Below are 26,464 nucleotides of genomic sequence, written 5' to 3' on the forward strand. Positions count from 1 at the left end.
ATCCCTTTTGAGGATCAGGCCCTGAGTTTCCAAGCACTATTTGACTGCACACAGTAGGGATCCGACTAATAATATTTTTTTGGGGATCAACAAATTTAGCCCTCATTGGAGGGGTAGTAATTTAGAGCGTAGCATTTCTAAATTAGAAATGTCATGGGTATACAAACTTAAGTGTTATACACCCTTTGGCTTAAATATAGATGTCGACATCAACTGTTTTATTGACAATTCATAGGGTTTATACAATGTCTGACTTTTTTATAGTATTTGTTGATATTGTATTAGGAAAAAAACTTTACACCGCCCCCTGCGTAAAACACGCAGGCACAGTTTACCCACTATTTTCAGGGTAAAAAAGTGAGTGTTATACGCCAATAAATAGAGTATATGTTTACCCATTGTCTATGCTGTACATCAGATACAGTGATACATGCGGATGCTAGGTGATCGTGTGTGCGATTGCCGAGGCTTTTTTTTTTGTTTCTCTTCTTCTTTTTTCCCTTTTTTTCGGGGTAGGTTAGTCAGTATAAACTTACTCACACACATATACCGTATTTTCCGGCGTATAAGACGACTTTCTGGATGCAAAAAAATGCATCCAAAGTCGGGGGTCGTCTTATACGCCGGGTACAGTCTCAGTACTCACTTTTTTTCCCCAGCGATGACAGTCTAACATGCTGCGATCGCGAGCGTGTATTGATTTCAAAGCCGCGCCTTCACTGCAGAGTGTTCTGTGATAGGAGGAACAAAAATCTTCCCAGCAGCGCCTCTGTTCTTTGTTCCTCCTATCACAGATGCCTTCTCATCCTCGGACGAGATGAGAAGACGTCCGTGATAGGCGGAAAACATAACAGAGGCGCTGCTGGGAAGATTTTTGTTCCTCCTATCACAGAACACTCTGCAGTGAAGGCGCGGCTTTGAAATCAATACACGCTCGCGATCACAGCATGTTAGACTGTCAGCGCTGGGGAAAAAAGTGAGTGTTATTGCACTGGGGGGGGGGAACAAGTTCAGGCACAGTGGGGGCAAGTGATGGCAATGTGGGGGCATGTAATGGCACAGTGGCAATGTGGGGGCATGTAATGGCACAATGGCAATGTGGGGGCATGTAATGGCACAGTGGCAATGTGGGGGCATGTAATGGCACAATGGCAATGTGGGGGCATGTAATGGCACAATGGCAATGTGGGGGCATGTAATGGCACAGTGGCAGTGTGGGGGCATGTAATGGCACAATGGCAATGTGGGGGCATGTAATGGCACAGTGGCAATGTGGGGGCATGTAATGGCACAATGGCAATGTGGGGGCATGTAATGGCACAGTGGCAATGTGGGGGCATGTAATGGCACAATGGCAATGTGGGGGCATGTAATGGCACAGTGGCACAGTCTGGGCATGTAATGTAATGGCACAGTGAGGAATGTAATGGCACAGTGCAGTGAGATTTGAAAAAGCCTGTTTCTGTCAGCGGTTGTTCTGGCTCCCCCTCAGCTTCCAGAAAGACTAGTAAGAAGGGGGTAGTCTTATACAGTGAGTATATCCCAAAATCAAAAATTTTCCTGGAAAATTAGGGGGTCGTCTTATACGCCGGGTCATCTTATACGCCGGAAAATACGGTATTTTTTTCCATCAGTTAAAATGGTGCTGGTGCGGCTGTTTTGGGACTCACAGCGAGGCTGCACTATACCATTTGTGTTTAAAATGCGGTAATTCAGAACGCCGCCTGTATCCCGTGACCACGTCCCCATCGAGACGAAAAGTTGGGAGGCAACGTTCTGACGTCACCGCATCAAGTGTTTACACCCGGAAGATACGGGCTGTTCGTTCGAGGAGCCGGCCGGCTCGATTTTTACATGCTGTATGACCACTACCTTGATGTAAGTGTACATCCTTTTTAACATATTAAAAACCTTGAGGATCTTATGCTATGGGAGCTCTCTTTTCTTTTTAAACATATATCGGCACACTGTTTGAGGCCATCCAATACTGTGACCGTCCCAGTCTGGTGATATGCTGTGAGGATACCGTTATTATATGCTGTCTATGATCTCCTGTAATAAGAGAGCAAAGAGTTCCAGTAAGAGGCAGTGTGTGACTAAGGTAGAGGTGCTTCTATCATCACTCTTCTCAGGAGTTGGGAATATTTATTTTTCACTTTTGGAGACCATGATTATTTAATCTGTTATGGACTTTATGGTGGACTGTGATTAACCCATAAGGGTTCATTAGACTTTTTTTACCAAGTTCACGGTGTGATCACTGTTTGTCATTCACTTTTTGCAATATTTGCGCTGGTGTCAGTGCATCTTATTAATATGCACATTAGCGCAGCTTTTTCTTTGTATATTGTGTTTTGATGTTGTATAACATTTTTAGTTGCGGCTTTTATATTAGTTCATTTAGAGTAAGCGCAGTATATTTTTTTCCATTTCTATTAGGCAGCAGTGCAGTGCCTCATCCATAAGGAAGCTCAGTATCTCCCTAATATTAAGGCAAGTGTCCACTTCAGCCATGTTATTGCACTGCTTCCCCATTGAGTGTGATTTACACCTCATATGCCGCCCCAGAGACCAGCAGAGGGACTCCCTGATAAACGATGCATTTAGCATGTGAACACAGGAACCACATCCCAGTGGAGCAGGATGGACAGGCCGAACTTTATGCGAGCTAGGTAGGAGACATGTGACAACTTCTTGGATCCTGTCCCTTCACAGGGTCAGTGGAAACGACTCCCTCAGAGTGTATTGAACACATGCTTAATGAATGCGACAACCTGTTAGGTGTCGTCGTCATCTTTATCCTTTATCCTGTTTTTTTTTTCACCTGGTTTTTCACACCAGCCTTTTCCATCAGTTTTTTTCACCTGGTTATTCACCAAACTTTTTCCCTTGGTTATTCACCAACTTTTTTCACCAGTTTTTTCACCATTTTTTTTCATGTTTTTTATTCATCTTTTTTTGTCACCAACTTCCTTTTTCGTGTTTTTTTCACCAACTTTTTTTCACCATTTTTTTTTTTTTTAATGGAAGTCTGCACTCAGTGGTGTGTAGGGTAAATGACAAGTTAATTTAAGCTTTGAAACTTCTTAATTACTTTAAATTACCACACCGAGATTTCAGTATACTGTGAGAAACGTTATCACAAATTAATATTTCTAGCATTAAACTAGATGTAGTCCAGAAATAAAAAAAATAAAAATAAATAAAAACATTTTGTAAATGTGTAAATATAGTACTGTGTTTTTAATGCAGGAGACTGACATTTGACAATGACTTTCTTCAGTTGCTTCCTGGTTTGTGGTCTAGGCCAAAATGATGTCATAAATCCCAGGAGTCTTCATGGACAATTATTTTCTTTCGGGATAGTAGAAATGATGCTGGCGCAAGTGAAAAATATATTTAATATTGTGTTATTAAAGTGGGTTTGCTGCAATCAGTGGAGAAAGGGTCAAGACACCTGTTGGTGTCTGGTCCTTTTAAAATATGTGCGATAAGTGGATTGCGCTCCCCTTTTTATCACCACCTATTTCTAGGTACTGATTCACCAATACACAACACCTCTATTTAAATCAACATATGTGCTAGTGTTCTTCTAATTGGGAATACAAGTGCGCCCAATGAGGGCGTGAACCTATATGCAACTTACGTGAATCTGTGCGATTAACATAGTACTCATATAGTGCTATAGTCCCCTTATCCTCTATATTAAAAGTGACTGCCCATCCGTAGGCAAACAAGTGTTATACAAGAAAAAACAAAAAGATTTATATATTTCTCATTGGCTCCACCTCATCTGTGCCGCCTTATCAGTGCTATTCAGTCCGCCTTATCAGTGCCTATCATGAAAGGAGAACATTTAAGGTCTTTTTTTATTTGTATAGCAAAAAATAAAAACCACAGAGGTGATCAAATACCACCAAAAGAAAGCTCTATATGTGGGAACAAAATTATAAAAATTCTGTTTTGGCACAGTGTTGCATGACCGCTCAATTGTAATTTAACCACATGCTGACCGCGCTATAGACAAAATAAGTCTACAGTGCGGTCGAGTTATTCTAGGAGGACGTCTATGAACGTTCTCACAGAATCTTGCTCCCGCGCGCCCCCTGGGGCACGCTCCCGGGATCATCCATGACCACCGGGTCTAGAAGACCCGGCGCATCACGGATCGCGGTAAATTGCCACTGATAGCGCCCGTTTACCATGTCAAATGATGGAGCGATCACTTGTAAATAAGCCGGCGTCATGTGATGACGCCGGTTCCTCCCTCCCCTCACTGTACCGATCTGTACAGTGTGAGAGGAGAGGGGAGGGGACCGGATGGTGCTGTGGGCTGGATCTGTGACAATTGCAGTCACAGATCCAGCCATCCATCACTCCATGCTCAGCCATCCCTGCCAATACTCTGCAATACCCTGTGCAATACTCTGTAATACCCTGCGCAATACTCTGCAATACCATGCGCAATACTCTGCAATACCCTGCGCAATACTCTGCAATACCCTGCGCAAAACCCTGTGCAATACTCCGCAATATCCTGCCAATACTCCACAATACCCTGCCAATACTCTGCAATACCCTGCCAATACTCCGCCAATACTCTGCAATACCCTGCCAATACCCTGCAATACTCCGCAATACTCCAATACCCTGCAATACTCCGCAATAAGTCCCCCCCCTCCCGCCACCCTCCGGTGCTTCTACCGACTCACCGCTACGATCAAAGCCCGGATCATTTTTTTTCATTATTATTTCAGGCTTCCCAGCTGTGATAGATTATTCTAAAATCCCTATTTTCAAATTAGGCTAATTCTTTTTATTATTAGAATCACTGAAATGTTTTCTCTTTCCTATATTCCTTATACTGTTTATTTGTTTTCATACGCATTATGCATATGTATGTATGGGTATGTGTTGCAATGCAGATATTATGTTTTAAAGAAAGTTATGAACCCAGCATTGAAAATATGAAGAAACAGATATTATGTTGTAAAAGTTACCATTTGAAATGGAGATACAAAGGACATATACTATTATTGAAAGCAGCTCCATCCCCCCCACTCACTCCTGATTCTCCAGCCTCTCCTTTCTACTGCACTCCTAGACTCCTCATTCCAAAGAACAAGAGAAAGTCACCCCTCCCCCTACTGCATTCTAAAGTGGACTTCAACCGCCCCTCCTCCTTCTGTCTCCTTCTTGTATTCACACAGAGAACAAACATGGCGATTTGTGAAAGGAACTGTATACATGGACTGTTTTGTACTTTTGAAAGGAAACCCTTGCCTTTTGGATGACTGAAGGAACTTTGAATCTTGTAACAAGACCTCCTACTCTCTTTTCCTATAGGTTTACATGAGTTTGAGGAGAAAACCCTTGCAAAGCTGGCCGGGAATCCCTGTGTTTGAGCATTGAACAAAGACTTAGACATGTGCTCACAGGGGGGCGTGTGAATGGGAGGGTGAATGGGAGGGTGAAGGGGTGGGTGAGTGGGAGGGTGAAGGGGTGGGTGAGTGGGAGGTTAACAGGGTAACTGGGAGTAAAATGTGTAAGTTAACCAATCTGAATGTATATGTTTGTGATGTAATTTTACCAATAAAAAAAGAACTAGGCAAGCCCAGTGACTTCCTGTTGGGCTGAGAAGCTGGAAAGGTGAGATGTAAATCTTTTTTGTCTGGATTGCACATTTCACCATATAATTTGAATCAAGCGGCAGACATGGGGTTAATCCTGAAATTGTGTCAGGAAATTAATTAGTCTATTACACAGCCTAGAGGTGAGATGTGAGGTCTTATTGACCCCACATCTCACTGTAAAGAGGACCTGTCATGCTATATTCCTATTACAAGGGATGTTTACGTTTCTTATAAAAGGAATAAAAGTGATCAAAAAATGTATTTTTGGGGAAAAAAGTGTCAAACTAAAAGAAATAAAGTAAAATAAACAATATTTTTTTTTTTTAAAGCGCCCCTGTCCCCGTGTGCTCGCATGCAGAAGCGAACGCATATGTAATTCCCGCCGACATATGAAAACAGTGTTCAAGCTACACATGTGAGGTATCGCTGCGAACGTTAGAGCAAGAGCAATAATTTTGGCCATAGACCTCCTCTGTAACTCAAAACATGTAACCAATAAAAAAATTAAAGCGTCGCCTATGGGGATTTTTAAGTAGCGAAGTTTGGCACCATTCCACGAGCGTGTGCAATTTTGAAGGGTGACATGTTGGGTATCTATTTACTCGGCGTAACTTCATCTTTCATATTTTGCAAAAACATTGGGCTAACTTTACTGTTTTGTTTTTTTTAAGCACAAAACAGTTTTTTTTTAAAAACACGTTCGAAAAATTGCTGCGCAAATACCGTGCGAGATAAAAAGTTGTAATGACCGCCATTGTATTCTCTAGGGTCTTTGCTAAAAAATATATAATGTTTTGGGGTTCTATGTAATTTTCTAGCAAATAAATGATGATTTTTAGATGTAGGAGAGAAATGTCAGAATTGGCCTGGGTGCTCCAGAACGCCTGATGGTGCTCCCTGCATGTTGGACCTCTGTATGTGGCCACGCTGTGTAAAAGTCTCACACATGTGGTATCGCCATACTCGGGAGGAATAGCAGAATGTGTTTTGGGGTGTAATTTGTGGTATGCTTATGCTGTGTGTGAGAAATAACCTGCTAATATGACAATTTTGTGAAAACAAAAACAAAAAACAAATTCTTGATTTTGCAAAAAATTGTGGGAAAAAAATGACAACTTCAAAAAACTGACAATGCCTCTTTCTAAATACATTGGAATGTCTTCTTTCCAAAAAGGGGTCATTTGGGGGGTATTTGTACTTTTCTGTCATGTTAGGGTCTCAACAAATGAGATAGGTCATCAGTAGTTCAGGTGTGATCAATTTTCAGATATTGGCACCATAGCTTTTGGACTCTATAACTTTCACAAAGACCAAATAATATGCACCAATTTGTACTTATTTTTTACCAAAGATGTGTAGCAGTATACATTTTGGCCAAAACAAGAAAAAATCTTTTTTACAGAATTTTCAGTCTTTTTTCTTTTATAGCGCAAAAAATAAAAAACCCAATGGTGATTAAATACCATCAAAAGAAAGCTCTTTGTTTGAAAAAAGGGACACAAATGTCACATGGGTACAATGTTGTATGACTGAGTAATTGTCATTCAAATTGTGAGAGCACCGAAAGCTGAAAATGTATCTGGTTAGGAAGGGGGTTTAAGTGCCCAGTGGTCAAGTGGTTAAACAGCAACAGTGCAGAAAGCTGAAAATTGACCTGGGCAGGAAGGGTGTGTAAGTGCCTGGTATTGAAGTGGTTAAAGAAGATGAGAATTTTGACATTTCATCAATCGCCACAAATGTTAATTCTAGATTACGAACAGTAGTTTACAAGACTGAACTCTTCCCAGTCGTTTCTTGATTCCGATCATGCGTGTTTGTACTTTCGACGGATTTCTGTACTGATGATCCGAAAATCAGACATTGAGTTTACATCAGACAAAAATGTTATCACCTGCACATCCAGCTGTTGTCTGATGTAAAAGTCAAATCGTCAGTTGAATGCACCGTACTAACGACCCAAAAATCTTTTCCCTTCTGATTTTCATACTGTGTGTATGAGGCCTCAGACCCCATACAAACTATTAGATTTTCTGCAGATTTTTGTCTTCAGATTTACCAAAACCATATAATATGAGGTAAACCTTAAAGGCCCGTACACACAATCGGATATTCTGACAACAATTGTCCGATGAACATGTTTTGTCGGACAATCCGACCGTCTGTATGCTACATCGGACAATTGTTGTAGGAATTTACGACAACAAATGTTGCATGGTCATGCTCTCAAATTGTCCGACAACAAATGTTGGATGGTCATGCTCTCAAATTGTCTGATAACAAATGTGTTCCGTCAAATTATCTGATCATGTGTACACAAATCCTTCGGACTAAAATCCAAAGTACAAACACACATGCTCCGAGCCAATGTTAACCATCAGACAACATTAGCAGAAGTTGCCCAAAGGGTGGCCCTAAAGAGCTAAAAAATAATGTAGTTTTGTGTATGTTGGCTGAAAAAGTTCTGCCGTCTGTATGCAGAACAAGTTCTTGGCCAACACCCTTAGGTCAAAAATCCACGGATTTGTCCGATGGAAGTCTGATCGTGTGTACGAGGCTTTAGAGTTTCAATTTGGATGCAATGAGGCAGGCCCTTGTACTACATGTTTTTGGTAAACCTGAAGACAAAAATCTGCAGAAAATCTAATAGTGTGTATGGGGCTTAAGGCTGGCCATACATTATACAATTTTCTTCTATAGATTTACCAAAACCACATAATATGAGGTCAAATCTAAACACTTTCAATTTGTGTGCAATCAGGCAGGCCCTTGTAGTAACACAGTTGAAGGTAAAACTAAAGCAAACTGATAATGAAAAATTGTATGGTGTATGGCCAACTTAAGTGAATCATCTGGCCACGGCTGGAAATGCTGGTTGGGGGGATTCCAAAAGTGATTTCTCAACAAAATAAAGTATGGAGACATGGATGGATGGATTGGTTAGTTTTTTTGAAAATTTTAATTGAATGAAATAACATTTTCAGTTTGTGGGGCTCAGATGCAGTTGGGTTCTGCTTTAAATCCTAACTGAAGTCTCACACCTTTTCATCACTTTAAGGCCTCATTCACACGGACGGACCCTATGGAGCGTCGGATGTCAGCGAGACATGTGAGATATGTGAGACATGTCCGCTGACATCCGACCCTATCCGATCCGCTAAAAACAGACGTATGGGGGGCACGTCCCCATCCGTCCATGCGGATCGGGTAAGATCGCTCCATAGGAGACAGCGGTGCCCGACAAGCCCCTCCCTGCTCAGTGAGCAGAGAGGAGCTTGTCATCCATCAGCTCAGCGGAGATCTGCGGACTGATCTCCCGCTGAACTGGTGGGAGCAGGCGGACTCCATAGGAACGGAGTCCGCCTTGTGTGAATGGGGCCTAAGACCTGTCCCTCCACCCTATTATTTGGAACTGATTTTTGTTTGGAAACAACTTAAAATCTTTTTCTTTCAATGAACATGCTGCATCCTGCTCTTAATTTAGTGCTTACCGGGGTAAGTAATAGCCACACCCCTCATCACAAATGTCCTCACACAGACATTAACTGTACGGGTGTGCCTGATAGAAGAGGGTGTGCCTGATAAAGTGCTGATTACTGAAAGCACTAGGTATAACTCTGGTGCCTATAATATTCCACATGCATTGTTGTTTGTTTGCCTTTAAATTAATTTGTCCCTTACTCACTCCGTAGCTAGTAAATGCTCTGTATATCTAGCCCTGCCCTCTTTTCAGTGTGTCTTTAGTTCCTACTCTGAGCACATGTAATTGCTGGAGCAAAACACAATATGATTTTTTGACCTATCTGATATTCATCTGTGAGGAGCTGCATACGTTTTAAATTGAAGCTTTCCACGATCTCCAAAATGACATTTGGATTGAGTCACTGTCTGCAAACACTGCTGGGATTGTAAGTTATAGCTATCTCAGCACAACTGAATGAATTAGGCCACTTTCACATGGGCGCCTTCTGTTCTGATCAGCAAGGGACCTGTTTGCTGAACCGCTGCTGATCAGAGGAGAGCGAGTGGATGACAGAACAGAACGGACTCTATCAGTGTCCACTCTGCATAAATGGAGCGGACATTGACAGAGTCCGCTCTGTTCTATGAGCAGCCAGCTGTCTGTTTATACCTGATTGTCCTCTGGTCTGATCCACCTGCACAGGGGAGAGCGGATCTCCTTCTATTTGTTTTTAGTAGATGGGAAGGGATGTAGGCGGGTGTAAACAGACACAGGTTCATTTACACCCACTGGTCCATAGAGGTGAATAAACCGTCTGATCAGGTCCACCTAAAAAACTGACAGGCAGACCTGTCTATAAGGAGCCTTATAGAGATCTTGCAATGCTTAAATTGGGGAGGCAGAACAGTGCCTTTCAGACTACACAATCATATTTAGATGCCTGGCACAACTGCTGTAACAAGAAAGTAAAGATAAATCTACGAAAATTGCCGCTCAGTGTATCACTCAGCCCCGCCCCCCGGCGTGCCGCGTCATTGGATGTGATTGACAGCAGCCCAAGCCTATGGCTGCGCTGCTTTCAATCCATCCACTCTACCCAATCAACGGCCAGGGTAAGTGACGAGGAAAATGACGTGGACGAGTGCGGGACTTTCGAGGGACTTTCGAGGGACTTGTCAGAAGTTTTTTCACCTTAATGCATAGGATGCATTAAGGTGAACCCCTTTAATCCCCAACTCAGAAGTAATTTTCTAAACATTAATAACTGTTTTTTTTTCCATATATATAAATAGTTATGGTAAAAAATGGGGAATTCAATTCCTGGACATCAGAGGCATGATTAAAACATTCAGGGCCCCAGTGCAAGAAACCATTAAGGCCCCCCCCTGACTCCCAGCCAGAGCCCCCCGACGGTGGTGGAATGTCAGGGCCTGGTCGCAAGTGCGACCTTTGCAACCCTGGTAGCTGCACCACTGGTGTCAGTAGCTTTTTTTTTTATATTATTTTACCATTTTATTTTATTTATTTTTACAATTTTTTAGGAGCCTGTTGGGGGACTTTGGTGAGATATTAGGGGTCTAAACAGACCGCTGATGTTTCACCTTTGAGACAGAGAAAGGAGACTGATGACACAGCCCTCAATCTCCATCTCTGCAGCCTCAGCGGCACACAGAATGAATGGACAGGAACAGCTCTGTACAGAGCTTACCATTCCTTCGTAAACTGAAGCATAGTAAACTGTGTTTACTATGCCTCTGTTATAAATGAATAGTCAGTGATCGGTACGAACCACTGATTCTATTTATTAAGACAAGGAAGGATGTGTCATTTACTGGCCCCTTCCCTGCTCTCTATCCTGACAGGGGAGGCCGGGGGAGTACACGGGGGCCTGTGGGCAGCAGGAGGTGGATAGGAGGGGCTCGATGTAAAGATACCAATCCCCTCTTGCAGCCTTTGGAAAATGGAGGGGGTCGATTTCTTTATATGCCACCCCCACCGGCCCCTTATATTTTGCAACTGCAACCCCTGTACGCCCAGTTCCATCCATCCTGGAACAAATCCTCTCCACTCCCCTAATCCTCTCCAGCACAAATATTTTAAACCCCCCCAAATCCCCCTTCCCAGCACAACACCCAGAGAGGGCAACCGGGGCACTTACCCTGCATCTCTTATAGGGTACCAGGGGTCCCACACACTAGGGTGACTACGTGTCCCGGATTGCCCGGGACAGTCCCGCATTTTGCAGGTCTGTCCCAGGCACCTTCATTCTAGGACAATACAGTGTCTCGGAATGAAACTGACACAGTCACCCTCCTCCCCCCCAGGACAATCTGATACCCCCAAAAAAGGCCACCACATCACATGGGCTCATGCACATGTAGGGTGACCACGTGTCCCGGATTGCCACCACATCACCGCTTTACTCACTGACAGTACTTGTCCTGGACAGGAATGCCTGGAGGCATTTCAGTGTGGCTCATCCAGTTCAGTGATCCTCCTCTAAGGCTCCTCAGGTCTGTGTATAGGAGAACAGCAGAGCCAAGGAGGAGGAGCCAGCTTCAGTGAGTTCTGTGAGGTGTGCCCTGTGCAGACAGTTGGCAGAGAGACATGTCGGCTACCACAGACAGGGCCGCTGATAGAAATCATGGGGCCCCGTACAGCCTACCTGACGGGGCCCCTTTAGCTCCACCCCTGGTCCCTCCCCTGGTCCCTCCTTTAGTCCCACCCCTGGCTTCGTCCCTGGCCATATTGTGCTGCAGACAGTGCCACCCATGCCGCCAATGCCATATTGTGCTGCAGACAGTGCCACCCATGCTGCCATTGGCGGCATGGGTGGCACTGTCTGCAACACATTACGGCATTGGCAGCATAGGTGGTACTGTCTGCAGCACATTACGGCATTGGCGGCATGGGTGGCACTGTCTCTGCAGCACATTATGGCATTGGCAGCAAAAGTGGCACTGTTCCTGCAGGCAGCACATGCGTTATGGGCCGTAACGCATGTACTACCTGCAGACAATGCCAGCCATGCGGCCAATGCCATATTGTGCTGCAGACAGTGCCACCCATGACACTAATGCCATAACACATGTGCTATCTGCTGACAGTGTCACCCATGCCGCCAATGCCATATTGTGCTGCAGACAGGTAGCACATGCGTTATGGCACTAGCATCATGGGTGGAACTGTCTGGAGCACATTTTGGCATTGGCGGCATGGGTAGCACTGTCTGCAGGTAGCCCATGCGTTATGGGCCATAATGCATGTGCTACCTGCAGACAGTGCCACCCATGCCGCCAATGCCATAATGTATAGATGCTGCTGCAGTAGATCTTGAATCCCCCCCTCCCCCCCAAGCAAGTACACACCTGTTAGCCGAGCCCCAGCCAGGAGTCACTTCCTCTGTGATCCTGCAGTGCTGCTGCCTGGACTCGCTGGAGTGTCAGTCTGACAGTGTCACAAACAGTCAGATGCTCTTTTTTTCTCTTCTGTCAAAGCCGCCGCTCGTCTCACTGCTTCTTCTGTCAGCCGAGTGAAGAACAGAGCGGAGCACCAAGAGCGGAGGGAGAGGAATCACTCCACGGTGCCAGGGAAGGGCGCGCTGGCCGGGACTTGAGCCAGCATTAGTAGCGGGCGCAGGAGAGAAGAGACATTCTTCCGCGCTCAAACTAGAAAAAATAGTCCCTTCCTGCTGCCACCTACACGAACGTAACACTGAAGGTATTGCGCTATACATTTTTTAAAATAACACGTAAAAAGCAATGCGGGGGCGGGGGCGGGGGGGGTTTAAACGATGTTCGGTCAGGGCTGTGAGGTTTTTTTTTTTTTTTCTACATTAATTAGTTCTCTCTGGATGTTGCCCGGGCCCCCTTGCTGGCCGGGCCTGGTACAACATGGCCAGTTATACTGGCCTACCAGCGGCCCTGACCACAGAGGAATCCCCACTTGTGGGACCCCGGACACCCCACAAGAGATGCAGGGCAGGTGTCTCAGGTGCCCACACTGGCACTCTAGGGTTGCCACATCTTCCCTTTAATCCAGGACACATAGGTTCTGAGGCTGATTTATTGCAGATAAGGCACCAAGTGAGTTTAATTACAACCTTAATCAGCCACAGAACCTGTGTAATTAATGTGTGTCCTGGATTAAAGGTATGATGTGACAACCCTATGGCACACCCCATTAGGCAAGTAACCAGAGCTAGGTGCCTGAACTTGTTTGGTACTGGGCTCTGGGATTTAGCACAGAGTGCATAAAACGGCTTATGCTGGGGGGGAGGGCAGGGCCCCCTCACAGTGGCAGAATGCCAGGGCTCGGCTGAAAGTGCAATCCTTGCGACCCTGCACAGTGGTTCCGCCACTGCTGAACATTCTTTAACTTTATGTGGTTTAGTATTATCACAGTATTAGAACCTACTTTTTGTCCGTTCTTGAAGTAAAAGAATGCTGGCACTCCTTTGATACAGAATCGCTTTGTATATTCCTGTAGAAAAATCAGAGAAATAATCAACTTAATTTTCTCAGCTACATTAAGCTATCAGAGTTTATGCGTTGCTACTTACGTCATCTTTACCAACTTCAATTTTAACGAACACTACATCAGGCATTTCTTCACTTATTGCCTGAAAAATTGAGGGAAAAAAAAATATACACATGAACATATATCATTTTGTAGTGTTTAATGAGTGCTAATACATATCAGGTTTCTCTGATGTATGGGCCAGTCAAGACCTGCTAGCCTTTTGGCCAGAGAATGCTTTGCATTTATTGAGAAATGTGAAGCAGTCTCTGAATAGTGCCAGTGCTGTGCAGTTGACCTCCTGAGTCCTCAATGCAGCAGGCCAGCCACTCAGCACAGGACCCAGTAGCAAGTGGAGTTTATTGGAATAGCGGTGTCCACTTCAGTGATTTCCAGTGGCATCAGCCTAGTATAGTATATACTGTACATAGTTAAATAGGTCCAAGCTGGACTGCAACAAATCTTAACCACTTCACCCCCGGAAGAATTTACCCCCTTCCTGCCCAGGCGAAATTTCAGCTTCCGGCACTGCGTCGCTTTAACTGACAATTGTGCGGTCGTGTGACGTGGCTCCCAAACAAAATTGACGTATTTTTTTCCCACAAATAGAGCTTTCTTTTGGTGGTATTTGATCGCTTGTGCGGTTTATATTTTTGTGTGCTATAAACAAAAAAAGAGCGTCAATTTTGAAAAAAAACACAATATAATAATTTTTACTTTTTGCTATAATAAATATCCAATTAAAAAAAAAAAAAATGTTCTCAGTTTAGGCCAATACGTATTCTTCTACATATTTTTGGTAAAAAAAAAAAAAAACGCAATAAGTGTATAGTGACTGCTTTGCGCAAAAGTTATAGCGCCTACAAAATAGGGGACATAATTATGATTTTTTTTTTACTAGGAATGGCGGCGATCTGCGATTTTTATTGGGACTGCGGACACATCGGACACTTTTGACACATTCTTGGGACCATTCACATTTATACAGTGAACAGTGCTATAAATATGCATTGATTACTGTATAAATGTGACTGGCAGGGAAGGGGTTAACCACTAGGGGGCGGGGAAGGGGTTAAATGTGTAGCCTAGTGAGTGTTCTAATTGTAGAGGGAGGGGGTGACTGGGGGAGGTGACCGATCTGTGTCCCTATGTACAAGGGACACAGCATCAGTCTCCTCTCCCTGACAGGACATGGATCTCTGTGTTTACACTCAGAGATCCACGGTCCTGCTCAGTTACTGGGCAATCGCGGGTGCCCGGCGGCCATCGCGGCGGCCGCCGGGCACGCGCATTGTGTTCCCAGTAACGTGGCGGGTGCGCGCGCCCCCTAGTGGCTTTAAAAGATGAGGACATCATATGACGTCCTGTCAGAACAATTGAGCTACCTTGCCACCGTCAATTGACGGCGGCTGGTAGCTGAGTGGTCAAAGTGAAACTACTGTAAAGTCTCTTTTTTTTTGTTAAAAATAACAAACATGTTATACATACCTGCACTGTGTAGTGGTTTTGCACAGAGCACAGTGCTTCTGGCCCCTCCCTCCTATTGAGTGCCCCCACAGGAAGCAGCTTGCTATGGCGGCACCTGAGCTGAGCCACAGCTCCCTTTGTCCATTCAGACACAGAGCCTGGCCCCACCCCCCTTTCTCTCCTCATTGGTTGACTGACTTTGATTGACAGCAGTGGGAGCCAATGGCGCCACACTGCTGTCTCAGTCATTGAGGAGGGGAGTCCTAGGCAGCATATACACTCCTGCAATATCGCTGGATCCAGATGGGGCTCAGGTAAGTATTTAACATTTGACATAATATACACTATATTGTCAAAAGTATTGTGACACCTACCTTTACAGGCACATGAACTTTAATGGCATCCCAGTCTTAGTCTGTAGACACATATAGACACACTTCTAAACCTTGTGGACAGCTTTCCCATACGAGTTGAAACTGTTATAGCTGCAAAGGGTGGGCCAACTCAATATTGAACCCTACAGACTAATACCTAGATTCAGGTACGGCGGCGCATCTTTCCGGCGGCGTAGCGTATCGTATTTATGCTACGCCGCCTTAAGTCAGAGAGGCAAGTACTGTATTCACAAAGTACTTGCCTCCTAACTTACGGCGGCGTAGCGTAAATGCGGCCGATGTAAGCGTGCCTAATTCAAATGAGGATGGGGGGCGTGTTTTATGTTAATTACTCGTGACCCTACGTGATTGACGTTTTTTACGAACGGCACATGCGCCGTCCGTGTACATATCCCAGTGTGCATTGCTCCAAAGTACGCCGCAAGGACGTATTGGTTTTGACGTGATTTAAGCGTATCTGGTTTCCAGAATAACGTGCGTAACTCGCTTTGAATCTGCCTATAAGACTGGGATGCCATTAAAGTTCATGTGCATGTAAAGGCAGTTGCCCAATACTTTTGACATACTAGTGTACATTTTCAAGTGTGCAGTAACGCACTACAGGAGAGTGTGCCTGGCTCTTAATGGAGTTGGTTCACCCAGCTTTGGGGCGGCCGCGGTCCACATTTGGACCGCGGTGCCTCTTTGACTCTGAATTAGGTGCAAATTTAGGCAGAAATTAAATCTGATAGTTCAGTTTATTTAAAATCTCATTTAGGGTCACAGAGAATGTTGCAATCTGACCGTGCAACCCTTTTCTAATCAACTTGAGATTTACCAAAACTATTTACTATGAGGACCTAGCTAAACTATCCAACCAATCTGTGTCCATTTAGGCAGACCCTTGCACTACATACAGTAGTTGTTATCACATTTTCTTCATATTTCCACTGTTGACTCAAAATTCCACTGTTTGTTAGCTAAGTTATATTAGACATAATCTTTTAGTGCGATTTTAAAGATTTCAGAATTTAGGGTTCACTTACCTCCAAACAAGCAGGTACAGGTCTGCAAGGACCACAATTTTGAGATGAGAAAGTAACAACTACAAGTTTTCTTCCAGATTTTGATATCGCTTCATCAAGTGCTTGCTATACAAATAAAAAGAGAAATATAAAATAACTAAAACAGCCTGGTATGTGAGTGTACAATGACTCTTAAACCATTGGTTTCTTTGCATAAAGAAATTATTTTTATGTATATATTCCCATGCTTCAAGTAGCGTGACATAATTCACATCATACTGTATTTTATTTTGTAGTGGAGTGAAGCTTACTGTTATGTAATTAACCAGTTCAAGTCAGGAGGGGACTAAAAAGAACCTAAAGTTTAACTCTATGCAATGCCGAGAGAAGGCCCTCTGGCATGAAGACAAAGATTACCATTGAAAAGTAAAAGAGAAGTGCAGGATTTAAAAAAATAAAAAGGCTGTGTCAGCTGCTGGTCAGGAATCTGGACTGATCCCAACAATATTGTCAGGATCCCGACTGGGCCTTTTGACATCAGCTTAATCTGGGTCAGAGGAGTGGAGAACTACAGTCAGGTCCATAAATATTGGGACAACGACACAATTCTAATCTTTTTGGCTCTATACACCACCACAATGCATTTGAAATGAAAAAAACAAGTGCTTTAACTGCAGACTTTCAGCTTTAATTTGAGGGAATTACAACAGTTTGTATATGTGCCTCCCACTTTTTAAGGGACCAAAAGTAATGGGACAATTGGCTGCTCAGCTGTTCCATGGCCAGGTGTGTGTTATTCCCTCATTATTCTATTTACAAGGAGCAGATAAAATGTCCAGAGTTAATTTCAAGTGTGCTATTTGCATTTGGAATCTGTTGCTCTCTGCCTCACCTGCTGACTCATATACGTTGCTTCTTAGCCTGTAGGCAGGTGAAGTCTGCTGTCTGGACTGCAGGTGGCACTCAACTGCAGCAGCAATGCAGAGGGAGAGGAAGTCATGGGGAACAGGGTTCCTCTATGGTTTCCTGAGTCTCTAGGGCAGTGATCCAATTAGATGCTGGCCACCATGTGACTCTGGAGGCCATCTTAGGTGTTGGCAGAGTCTATTTAAGTCCCTTGCCCCTGGGTTTAGCACACTTTTTGCAAATAGGCAATGTAGGGAAAGGTACCCTGTCTGTTTCGAAGCAATCGTACGATAATCGGATCATTAGTACAGAGCTCTGAGAGGCGATCACGACAGTTCATCCGATATTATTCGATCGAACAAGCATGAAAATGTTCCTCGTACAATACCAGATCGTACAATTTTCGTTTAGTCAGTACAGTTGTCTTCCGAAAATACAATACAAATACTCTACAACACATTACATCACTTCCGATTTTTTTTTTCTGTCGTACGAGAATTTTCAGAACTTTAGTAACCTATTAAATTTTCACTTGCGGCTAGTAAGCGAAAAAACGATTTGTCATCCAATTTTCGGATCGTGTGTACAGTGCATAAGACACTGAAGCGTTTTTACAGCGTTTTAGCCTTTAAAATAGCGCTATTAAAACGCTCATAAAACGCTCTCCATGCATCTCAATAGACCCTTTCACACTGAGTCCTGCAAGCAGCATCTTTGGAGCAGCTTTTGAGGGCTTAAAAGAACGCTCCAAAAACGCCCCTCTCCATTGAAATGAATTGAAAGCGCTGTAAAAATGCCTTACCCTTTCACACTGAGGCGTTGCACTGGCGGGGTGTTGAGAAAAGTCCTGCAAGCAGCATCTTTGTAGCAAATTTTGAGGGCTTAAAAGAACGCTCCAAAAACGCCCCTCTCCATTGAAATGAATTGAAAGCGCTGTAAAAACGCCTTACCCTTTCACACTGAGGCACTGCAAAAACGCCCAAAAACTTTAAGGTTTTAGCGGTGCTTTACCAGCACATTGGGATTGCAGATGAGGCTTCGCTCGAATAACGCTCGAAAAACGCTTGAAAAACGTTCGAAAAACGCTCCAAGAACGCTCGAAAAATGCCCCGGTGTGAAAGGTGCCTTAGGGTCACATTTCTCTGGATATTTTCCTGACTGGGCACAAGATGGCCAAGTCACATTCTATTCTGTCTCAACAGATGCTGTCGGTTTGCCAGGAACCTGCTTCTTCATATCATTGGAAATTCAGTATGCCCAGCTGGGTAGCTGTCCTACCAGGTCTATTGTGTTACTGCATTACTGCAAGTTTATTATTGCTCCTTACTGTGAGAATTATTACTGTCACTCCCTGAATAGCCTCCCAACGTCACTAAGTATTTAAGTTGTGCTCAGATCAGCTCCCATTGCCTGAGCAACATTTTCTTGTCCTGAGCTCCCTCTTGCTACTCCTTGTCCTGCTTGTTGTTTACTTCAGCTTTGCCTCTCATATTCTCTCATCTGCTGCCTGCCCTGCTCTTTGGCCTGTTTTCTACATCTTCTCTTAGTCTTTGCCTGCCTGTACTTCTGCTTGCATGTCCTCTTCTACAGCATGTCTCTATCTACATCAGGGTGAACCTAGAGGTCACAACCTACCATAAGCATACACCCCCCAGGATAAAGTGACCAGATTTTTTAAATGAAATCCGGGGACATATTTTTTTTTACTAGTGATGGTGGCAATCAGCAACTCTCTGCCCATCACTGCCGCTGCCCGCCTCACAGCCTGTCAAGTCTTACTCTCTGGGCCACGGCTACTACTGGGTGGAGAGCGGCGGAAGATCACTCCGCCAGGGAAGGAAAGGAGATAAATAGGCAGGCGGCAGGCCGGGACTTGAGCCAAGGCTGAACAACATGCGAGCGGGAGCGGAACTGGCATGCACCCGAAACTGAAGAAATATGCTGTCCGCTCCGACCAGCACATGATCATCAGAAAGGGGCACAGTTAATGAAAAAATACACCCCCCCTAAGCTAGTAGGGGTGGCAGAGCGGGTGTGTGTAAACATTTTTTTTTTTTTAATTATGCACTGACTGTCTGTCTTTGAAATTGTCCGAGCCCCTGTTCAAATCCAATCCAGGGAAAAAACTGGGGACAGTGTCCTCGATCCGGGGACTGTCCCTAGAAACCGGGGATGTCTGGTCGCCCTACCCCAGGAATCCCACCGCACCTAGTCACACACGTTCTTAGATCTTTGGATTCTTGATGGTAAGACTCAATAACAACCTGAGAATGACTACTTCGGTAAAACAGTTCACAACCACTTGAAATATACTCATAGAGAGCATTCCACATAGTAAAGCCCAGGGTAGATCTGGTAACAAAGGGGAACGGCTAGAGGGGCCCAAAGTCTTGCAGGAAGTGCAGTATTCTGGTAGTAATCGGGGAATTGCTTCTCACAATATCTGGATCTTTTAGAGAAGATGTATGCTATTAAACTCTAGCCCTGCCGCCTGCACTCCAGTTCTGACAGTGGAGAGAGTGCAGATCACTTGTCTAGCTAGCTTTGACTCATCCGCTGCCTGAGCTGCTGAAAGAGGGAAGCAGAGAAACGTATCTTTCATAGGTGTGTCCGTGAACCCAGAAAGTTGTGGAAAAAGTAGTTAAATCGGCCTGTGTATGCATGGTGAATAAATAAGGTACCTAGTTACAATTTTCTTTTGGGGCACATGTGCAGCTAAAGGTTCTCAATAGAAAAGGGAACAATCAGTCACACGTGATAATGAGCAATTTTATTGTTGCTATGCTATACTTTGGTTATCAGAAGTGATGTGTGGGCTATTCGTGGCCACTGTAGGTAAGGTCATTTCATATCCTCAACATCACTTCCATGGCAGAGGCACACTGAATTATAAGAGCTGACCAAATTGATATTTCATGTAGAAGTGGCTACAGATGGGCTGAATCAGCTAGAGTCTAATACCTAGATTCAAAGACGCCGCCGCAACTTTAAGGCGGCTGTAGCGTATCGTATTTATGCTACGCCGCCTTAAGTCAGAGAGGCAAGTACTGTATTCACAAAGTACTTGCCTCCTAACTTATGGCGGCGGCGTAAGCGCGCCTAATTCAAATGAGGATGGGGGGGCGTGTTTCATGTTAATTACTCGTGACCCGACATGATTGACGTTTTTTTACGAACGGCGCATGCGCCGTCCGTGTACATATCCCAGTGTGCATTGCTCCAAAGTACGCCGCAAGGACGTATTGGTTTTGACGTGAACGTAAATTACGTCCAGCCCCATTCACGGACGAATTACGCAAACGACGTAAAATTTTCAAATTTCGCCGCGGGAACGACGGTCATACTTAAAGGGGAGTTCCAGCCAATTTGTATGTTTATTAAAAGTCAGCAGCTACAAAAAGTGTAGCTGCTGGCTTTTAATAAACAGACACTTACCTGCTCCAGTGACGGGCCGGCCGGGGCTCCGCTCCTCTCCCCCCCTCCCTGGCCGGCGTCTTCATTCTCAGTGTGGGCACCCGGCCGTGACAGCTTTCGGCTTCACGGCCGGGCACCCACTGCGCATGCGCGAGCGGCGCTGCGCCGTGTAATTGGCCAGGAGATCGCCTAGGACCTGTGACGTGTCCTAGGCGATCGCCTACAGCAGCCCCTTCCTGTAGGCGATTAAGCTTAGTCGCCTACAGGAAGGAGGAAGTGGGACAGGAAGTCCCACTCTTCCTGAAGCCCCCACTCCCCCCCCCAAAAAAATTACATGCCAAATGTGGCATGTAAGTGGGTGAGGAGTGGGATAACCGAAAGTTCAAATTTGGGTGGAACTCCTCTTTAACATTGACTACGCCTCCTAGGGGCAGCTTTATCTTTACGCTGCGTATCTCTTACGGAAACGGCGTATCTTTACTGCGACGACCACTCGTACGTTCGTGAATAGGCGTATCTAGTCATTTACATATTCTACGCCGAACTCAACGGAAGCGCCACCTAGCGGCCAGCCTAAATATTGCACCCTAAGATACGACGGCGCAGGCTGTCGTATCTTAGCTAGGTTTAAGTGTATCTCAGTTTGAGAATACACTTAAACTTAGGACGCGCAGATTCCGAGTTAGGTTGGCGTATCTACTGATACGCCGGCCTAACTCTCTCTGAATCTAGCTATATATGGACACTGCTGTTGCTGACCTCAAGAAAACATTAGTTGGCTGGTACATTGACCCGCTTGCTTCCCATTTTTGAGTTAAACTACAACTTATATTCCTTACAGATATGTATTAGAAGTGCTATGTGAAATAAAGAGACTGGGTGGAGTACCAATTATGTGACTAATGCCAAACCTATTCTGTAAAGGAGGATGTGGGGTTGGGATTTAGAGACATACAAGCTCATTGATATGACACTGCTTGCAGAACAAGAAAATAATCTGAATCTGCCAAGGCTGCAAGACGTACAAAGCAATGAGTCTGCTCACACTTGTTTCATCATGCCCACAAACACACAAGTAACATTCAAGTACTTTTTTTTTTTTCTTACATAGAGTAGATATAAGCTATAACAGGAAGAAATTTAGTTTTCTAAGGCAAAGTGTATCATAAATGTGGAGCTACTCCATAAAAGCTGCTGGTTCTTTCCCAAACAGTGCAGAGGGAACCAACCACACATGCAACAGTCCATCCACTCTGGCTCCATTAAACAGTCTAGGGGGATGTGTTTTTAAGATTTATTGCTTGAAGAACTTGTAACAGGACAGGGGTTGGTGTTGTATGGTATACTCAAAAAAAATGCTGACTTGTAACAGAAAGACACACTTCACTATGTGAAAAGTTTTGCCCTGTACACACGATCGGTTCGTCTGATGAAAACGAACCAATGGATTTTTTCATCAGATATCTGATGAAGCTGACTTTCATCAGTCTTGCCTACACACCATCGGTTAAAGATCCAATCGTGTCCAACGCGGTGACGTAAAACACAACGACGTGCTAAGAAAAATTAAGTTCAATGCTTCCGAGCATGCGTTGACGTGATTCTGAGCATGCGTGTATTTTTTACCGATGGACTCCCCCACAGAGGATCGTTTTTTAAACCATAAGAAAAATTTCTATTTTTTTTCACCGATGGGAAAAAAACTGATAGGGCCCACACACGATCGGTTCGTCCGATGAAAACGGTCCATCGGTCTGTTTTCATCAGACGAACCGATCGTGTGTACAGGGCATTTGAACAGTCTTTAAGCCAGAAAAAAGGGAAAGCCAGAACTGAGACCCCATAAGACCTGTGAGAGCACACAGCGGAACCCCAAAAGTAGAGCAGCACACAGTCATTAGGATCTTGAGCTCAGGTCAGTACTCACAATGTCTCAGGGTAGCTACACACCTTCCAGCTTTCACAAGGCACTCTTTAGTGAGTGCTCCCAACCAGATTCTTAGGTGAAACTGCTTAGTCAAATAATAAAGCAAATCAGACAGCGCAAAGACAAGTACAGAATAAATAAAAAAGCAGTGCAGTGCTAAAAACCTAAAACTAAAAAAAACAACACATGAACAAGTCCAAGGGTGTAGAATGCTGAGGCCAGAGGATGATGATAATGAAGAGCAATCAGAGACAGGAAAGAAGACTCCTTAAGCCGTGGACAGGGTGCTTGAAAACAATGTGCATCCGTTTCTGTGTCTCCTCTGTGTCTCCTCCACCAGAGATGCAAGCCTATCACCTTAGCAAATGGACCTCTGAACAAACATAAGGTCATGCAAGCACTCCCTTATCAAGGGTAAATGTGAAGATGAGAGGGAAGCTGTCTTCATACATAATCCTTCACTCTATTGTCTCAGTCTGTTAATGGCCTCCAATGCATAATGCGTTCCAGCCATTGAAATAAATTAACACTCAAGCGCTAAACTCACCTAGTGTTAAAGTGTATTTAGACGCGTTTAGATGTGTCAAGAATTGTTTTGCCAAAACACAGCTGCCCCTGAAGGGGTTGGCCTCTAAAGACCTGCAAATGCCTATGTGTGCATGGACACACAGGCTAACATAGAGGCAGAAAAAAAAAGTAAAATGCCCCTAAAAGTGGCGTTTTTAACGCCCAGTGTGCATGAGACCTTATTGAAAACTCTAATCTTAAATAGATTAAAATCTATTTAAGTTCTAAAATTACATCTTTGTTTGTTTGTCAACATTGCTCCCTTGCTGGCCAAAAAGAAGGAGCACCAGGAGAGATGATTAGACCAGCGAGGGAGCGACGCTGTGATTTGTTCTACTTGCAATCCTGTTCCCAGTGTCTTGTGGCCAGCAACAGGATCGCTACTGTAAAGCCTCATACACACGATCAGTTTTCCAGATGGGAAAACTGTGTGGAGAGCTTTTGGCCGGGAATCCCAACCGTTTGAATGCTCCTTGCAGTTTTTTCCAATGGGAAAACTGCCCAAAACCTACCAGACCAGTTCTCTTTTTTCCCGCCAGGAAATCTGGTGGACTTTTGTCTGGCGATTTTTGGCAGTTTTCCTATGGGAAAACTGGCCGTATGTAGGGGAAAGACTGAACCGAGCAGGTTCTCGGCTTTCCCCCCCGGGTTTCCCGGCAGTAAAAAGTCCGCCGGGAAACACGATCGTGTGTACGAGGCTATACAGTACATGGCCCAACAGCAGTGGTTCTCAACTCTCAACCATTCCAGCTGAGGTTCCACATTGAGGGTTAGTCAAGTTTTTAGGCACTTCATCTGACGTGAGTCTAATGCCGCGTACAGACGGTTGTTTTATGCGATGTAAAAAAACGACGTTTTCTGTGAAGTAAAAAACTACGTTTTTGAAACTTCAATTTTCAAAAACGATGTTGCCTACACACCATCGTTTTTTCACAGTGCTCTAGCAAAGCGAGGTTACGTTCACCACGTTTTTACATTGAAGTTCGCTTCATAACTAGCTTCTGGGCATGCGCGGGTGTAAAAACGTTGTTTGAAACATCGTTTTTTGCTACACACAGTCAATTTCTGTGAAATAAAAAACGACGTTTTGAAAAACGACACATAAAATTGAAGCATGCTTCAATTTTTTTTGGTCGTTTTTCAGAAGACATAAAACAAAGTTTTCTCCCACACGCGGTCAATTAAATTGACGTTTTTAAAAACGTCGTTTTTTTACATCGCATAAAACGACCGTCTGTACGCGGCATAAGTGAGTCAAAGAGGCACAAAGAGCATTTTTTTTCGCTAACAAGGTAATAGCTGTAATTTTTAAGTAAGTGGCTGTTCTTGGGAATTTGTTTTTCTTTTAAAAGGTGCTTACAAGTTCATTCTAAAAACAAAACATGTTTTTAAAAAACCTAAAGAATTGACCCCTTTACCCTTTCACTAACCTACCCTCAAAGCATGGGCATGCTTCTGGGAATGTTGCATTTCATTCATCCCTTCATTTAAAGACATATCCAGGATTATGTCACAGGTATTTGAAAGAGCATAAATAAACCAAGTCTTTATTCAGTGAAGCTTCAGTGGGTTATAGTCTACCTAAATGGGCACGTAAAAATAAAATAGACTTACCATGTTATCAAGCACCACCACTGCCATGGTCAAAATCTTCTTCCCAACACTCCTAGTTGAGTCGTCTTAGACAAGATGCTACAGAACACTGTGCTCATGCATGCCTTTTTCCTTGTGTTTGTGGGATATTCAATGACTCCAGGGCAATGGCCCAACCCTTTATGACCTAATAAAGTTCGATCAGTATGATGCTTATTTTGGGAGTGGTGCATATTTGTGTAAGTGTGCAGACTAATTATTGGACTTAAAAAGCACCATAATTTAGTTTAGTTTTTTTTTAATACTTTTGTTACAATCTACATAAAAGTTAATTAATAACCATTAGGATATCAATTAGATATATTTAAGGTATGCTTAGGGGCCCTTTCAAAAACGCAGTAAAAACACATGTGTTTTTGGTGTGTTTTCTGACCTCAATCATGCACATATGAAACATGGAAATGTGACTCAAAAAGCACACAAAAAATGCAACCGTGGTGCTTTTTTGATGCAATTTTGATTTATACCAATGGTGAGGTATGTTTTTGGTGCACCTTTTAAACATGCATAGCACTGCCCCCACAGCCAGCCACACAGAATTTCATATAGTCAGGTGCACACACTCTTCTGTTCGTTGCCTTCAATGACCAGTCTCAAGATGTGTTTTTTATGTTTTGTTTGGAGAACTTAGATAGGAGAAGGGAATTAGTAGGGTACTCCAAATTTAACTATGCACAAGTGAGGACAACTCTCTTTGTAGAACTGTGTAGCAGATCATCTGCAGAACCATATAACATCTGTATGGAATAACAAGTCCCTATGTAGCAGTAGGAACTCAGTGGAGTTTGTATCTTCAAGACACTAGCCAGTGTCCCCTTTAGCTCACATACCCAGTATGCTGACTTCTAAGACAAAGAGGGGGATTTCAGCAACACACAAAGGGGTAGATCTACATACAACGGCGCATTATTGCGCCGGGCGTAGCGTATCTAAGATACACTATTCCGCTGTAACTTACTTTTTTTTGGTTTGAATCCTCAACGAATTTGCGCCGTAAGTTACGGCGGCGTAGTGTATCTGTTGCAGTGTAAGGGCGCGGAATTCAAATGGAAGTGGTGGGGGCGTTTTTTATGTAAATACGTCGTGACCCGACGTAAACTATGTTTTTTTGGAACTGCGCATGCGCCGTCCTTGGGGGTATCCCAGTGCGCATGCTCGAAATTGAACCGGAACACGCCAATGCTTACGACGGTGACGTCAGTCTACGCAAATTCCTATTCGCGAACGACTTACGCAAACAACGTAAAAAAATCTAAATTGTACGCGGGAACGATGGCCATACTTAACATTGAGTACGCCTCAGTATAGCAGCTTTAACTATATGCCGGAAAAAGCCGAACGCAGACAACGTTAAAAAATGCGCCGGGCTGACGTACGTTCGTGGATCGCCGTAACTATCTAATTTGCATACTCAACGCGGATTTTGACGGGAACGCCACCTAGCGGCCTCCGAAAAATTGCAGCTTAGATCCGACGGCGTACGAAGACGTACGCCTGTCGGATCGATCCCAGATGCCGTC

General features: G+C 44.1%; 1 protein-coding gene across 1 annotated transcript in view; it reads right to left on the bottom strand.

Moving 5' to 3' along the window:
* Window positions 1-25,026, bottom strand: part of LOC120945958 (thioredoxin-like) — a 29,435-nt gene extending 4,409 nt beyond the window's left edge. The window contains exons 1-4 of the mRNA XM_040360558.1: window positions 24,906-25,026; window positions 16,499-16,603; window positions 13,655-13,714; window positions 13,510-13,575 (exon numbers count right to left, since the gene is read on the bottom strand). Of these exons, the coding sequence (XP_040216492.1) occupies window positions 13,510-13,575; window positions 13,655-13,714; window positions 16,499-16,603; window positions 24,906-24,932 (258 nt within the window). The 5' untranslated portion in view covers window positions 24,933-25,026. The remainder of the gene's footprint in view (window positions 1-13,509; window positions 13,576-13,654; window positions 13,715-16,498; window positions 16,604-24,905) is intronic.
* Between the last annotated feature and the right edge of the window lie 1,438 nt (window positions 25,027-26,464).

The sequence above is a fragment of the Rana temporaria genome, chromosome 1 (assembly GCF_905171775.1).
Source record: "Rana temporaria chromosome 1, aRanTem1.1, whole genome shotgun sequence".
Classification (NCBI taxonomy): Eukaryota; Metazoa; Chordata; class Amphibia; order Anura; family Ranidae; genus Rana; species Rana temporaria.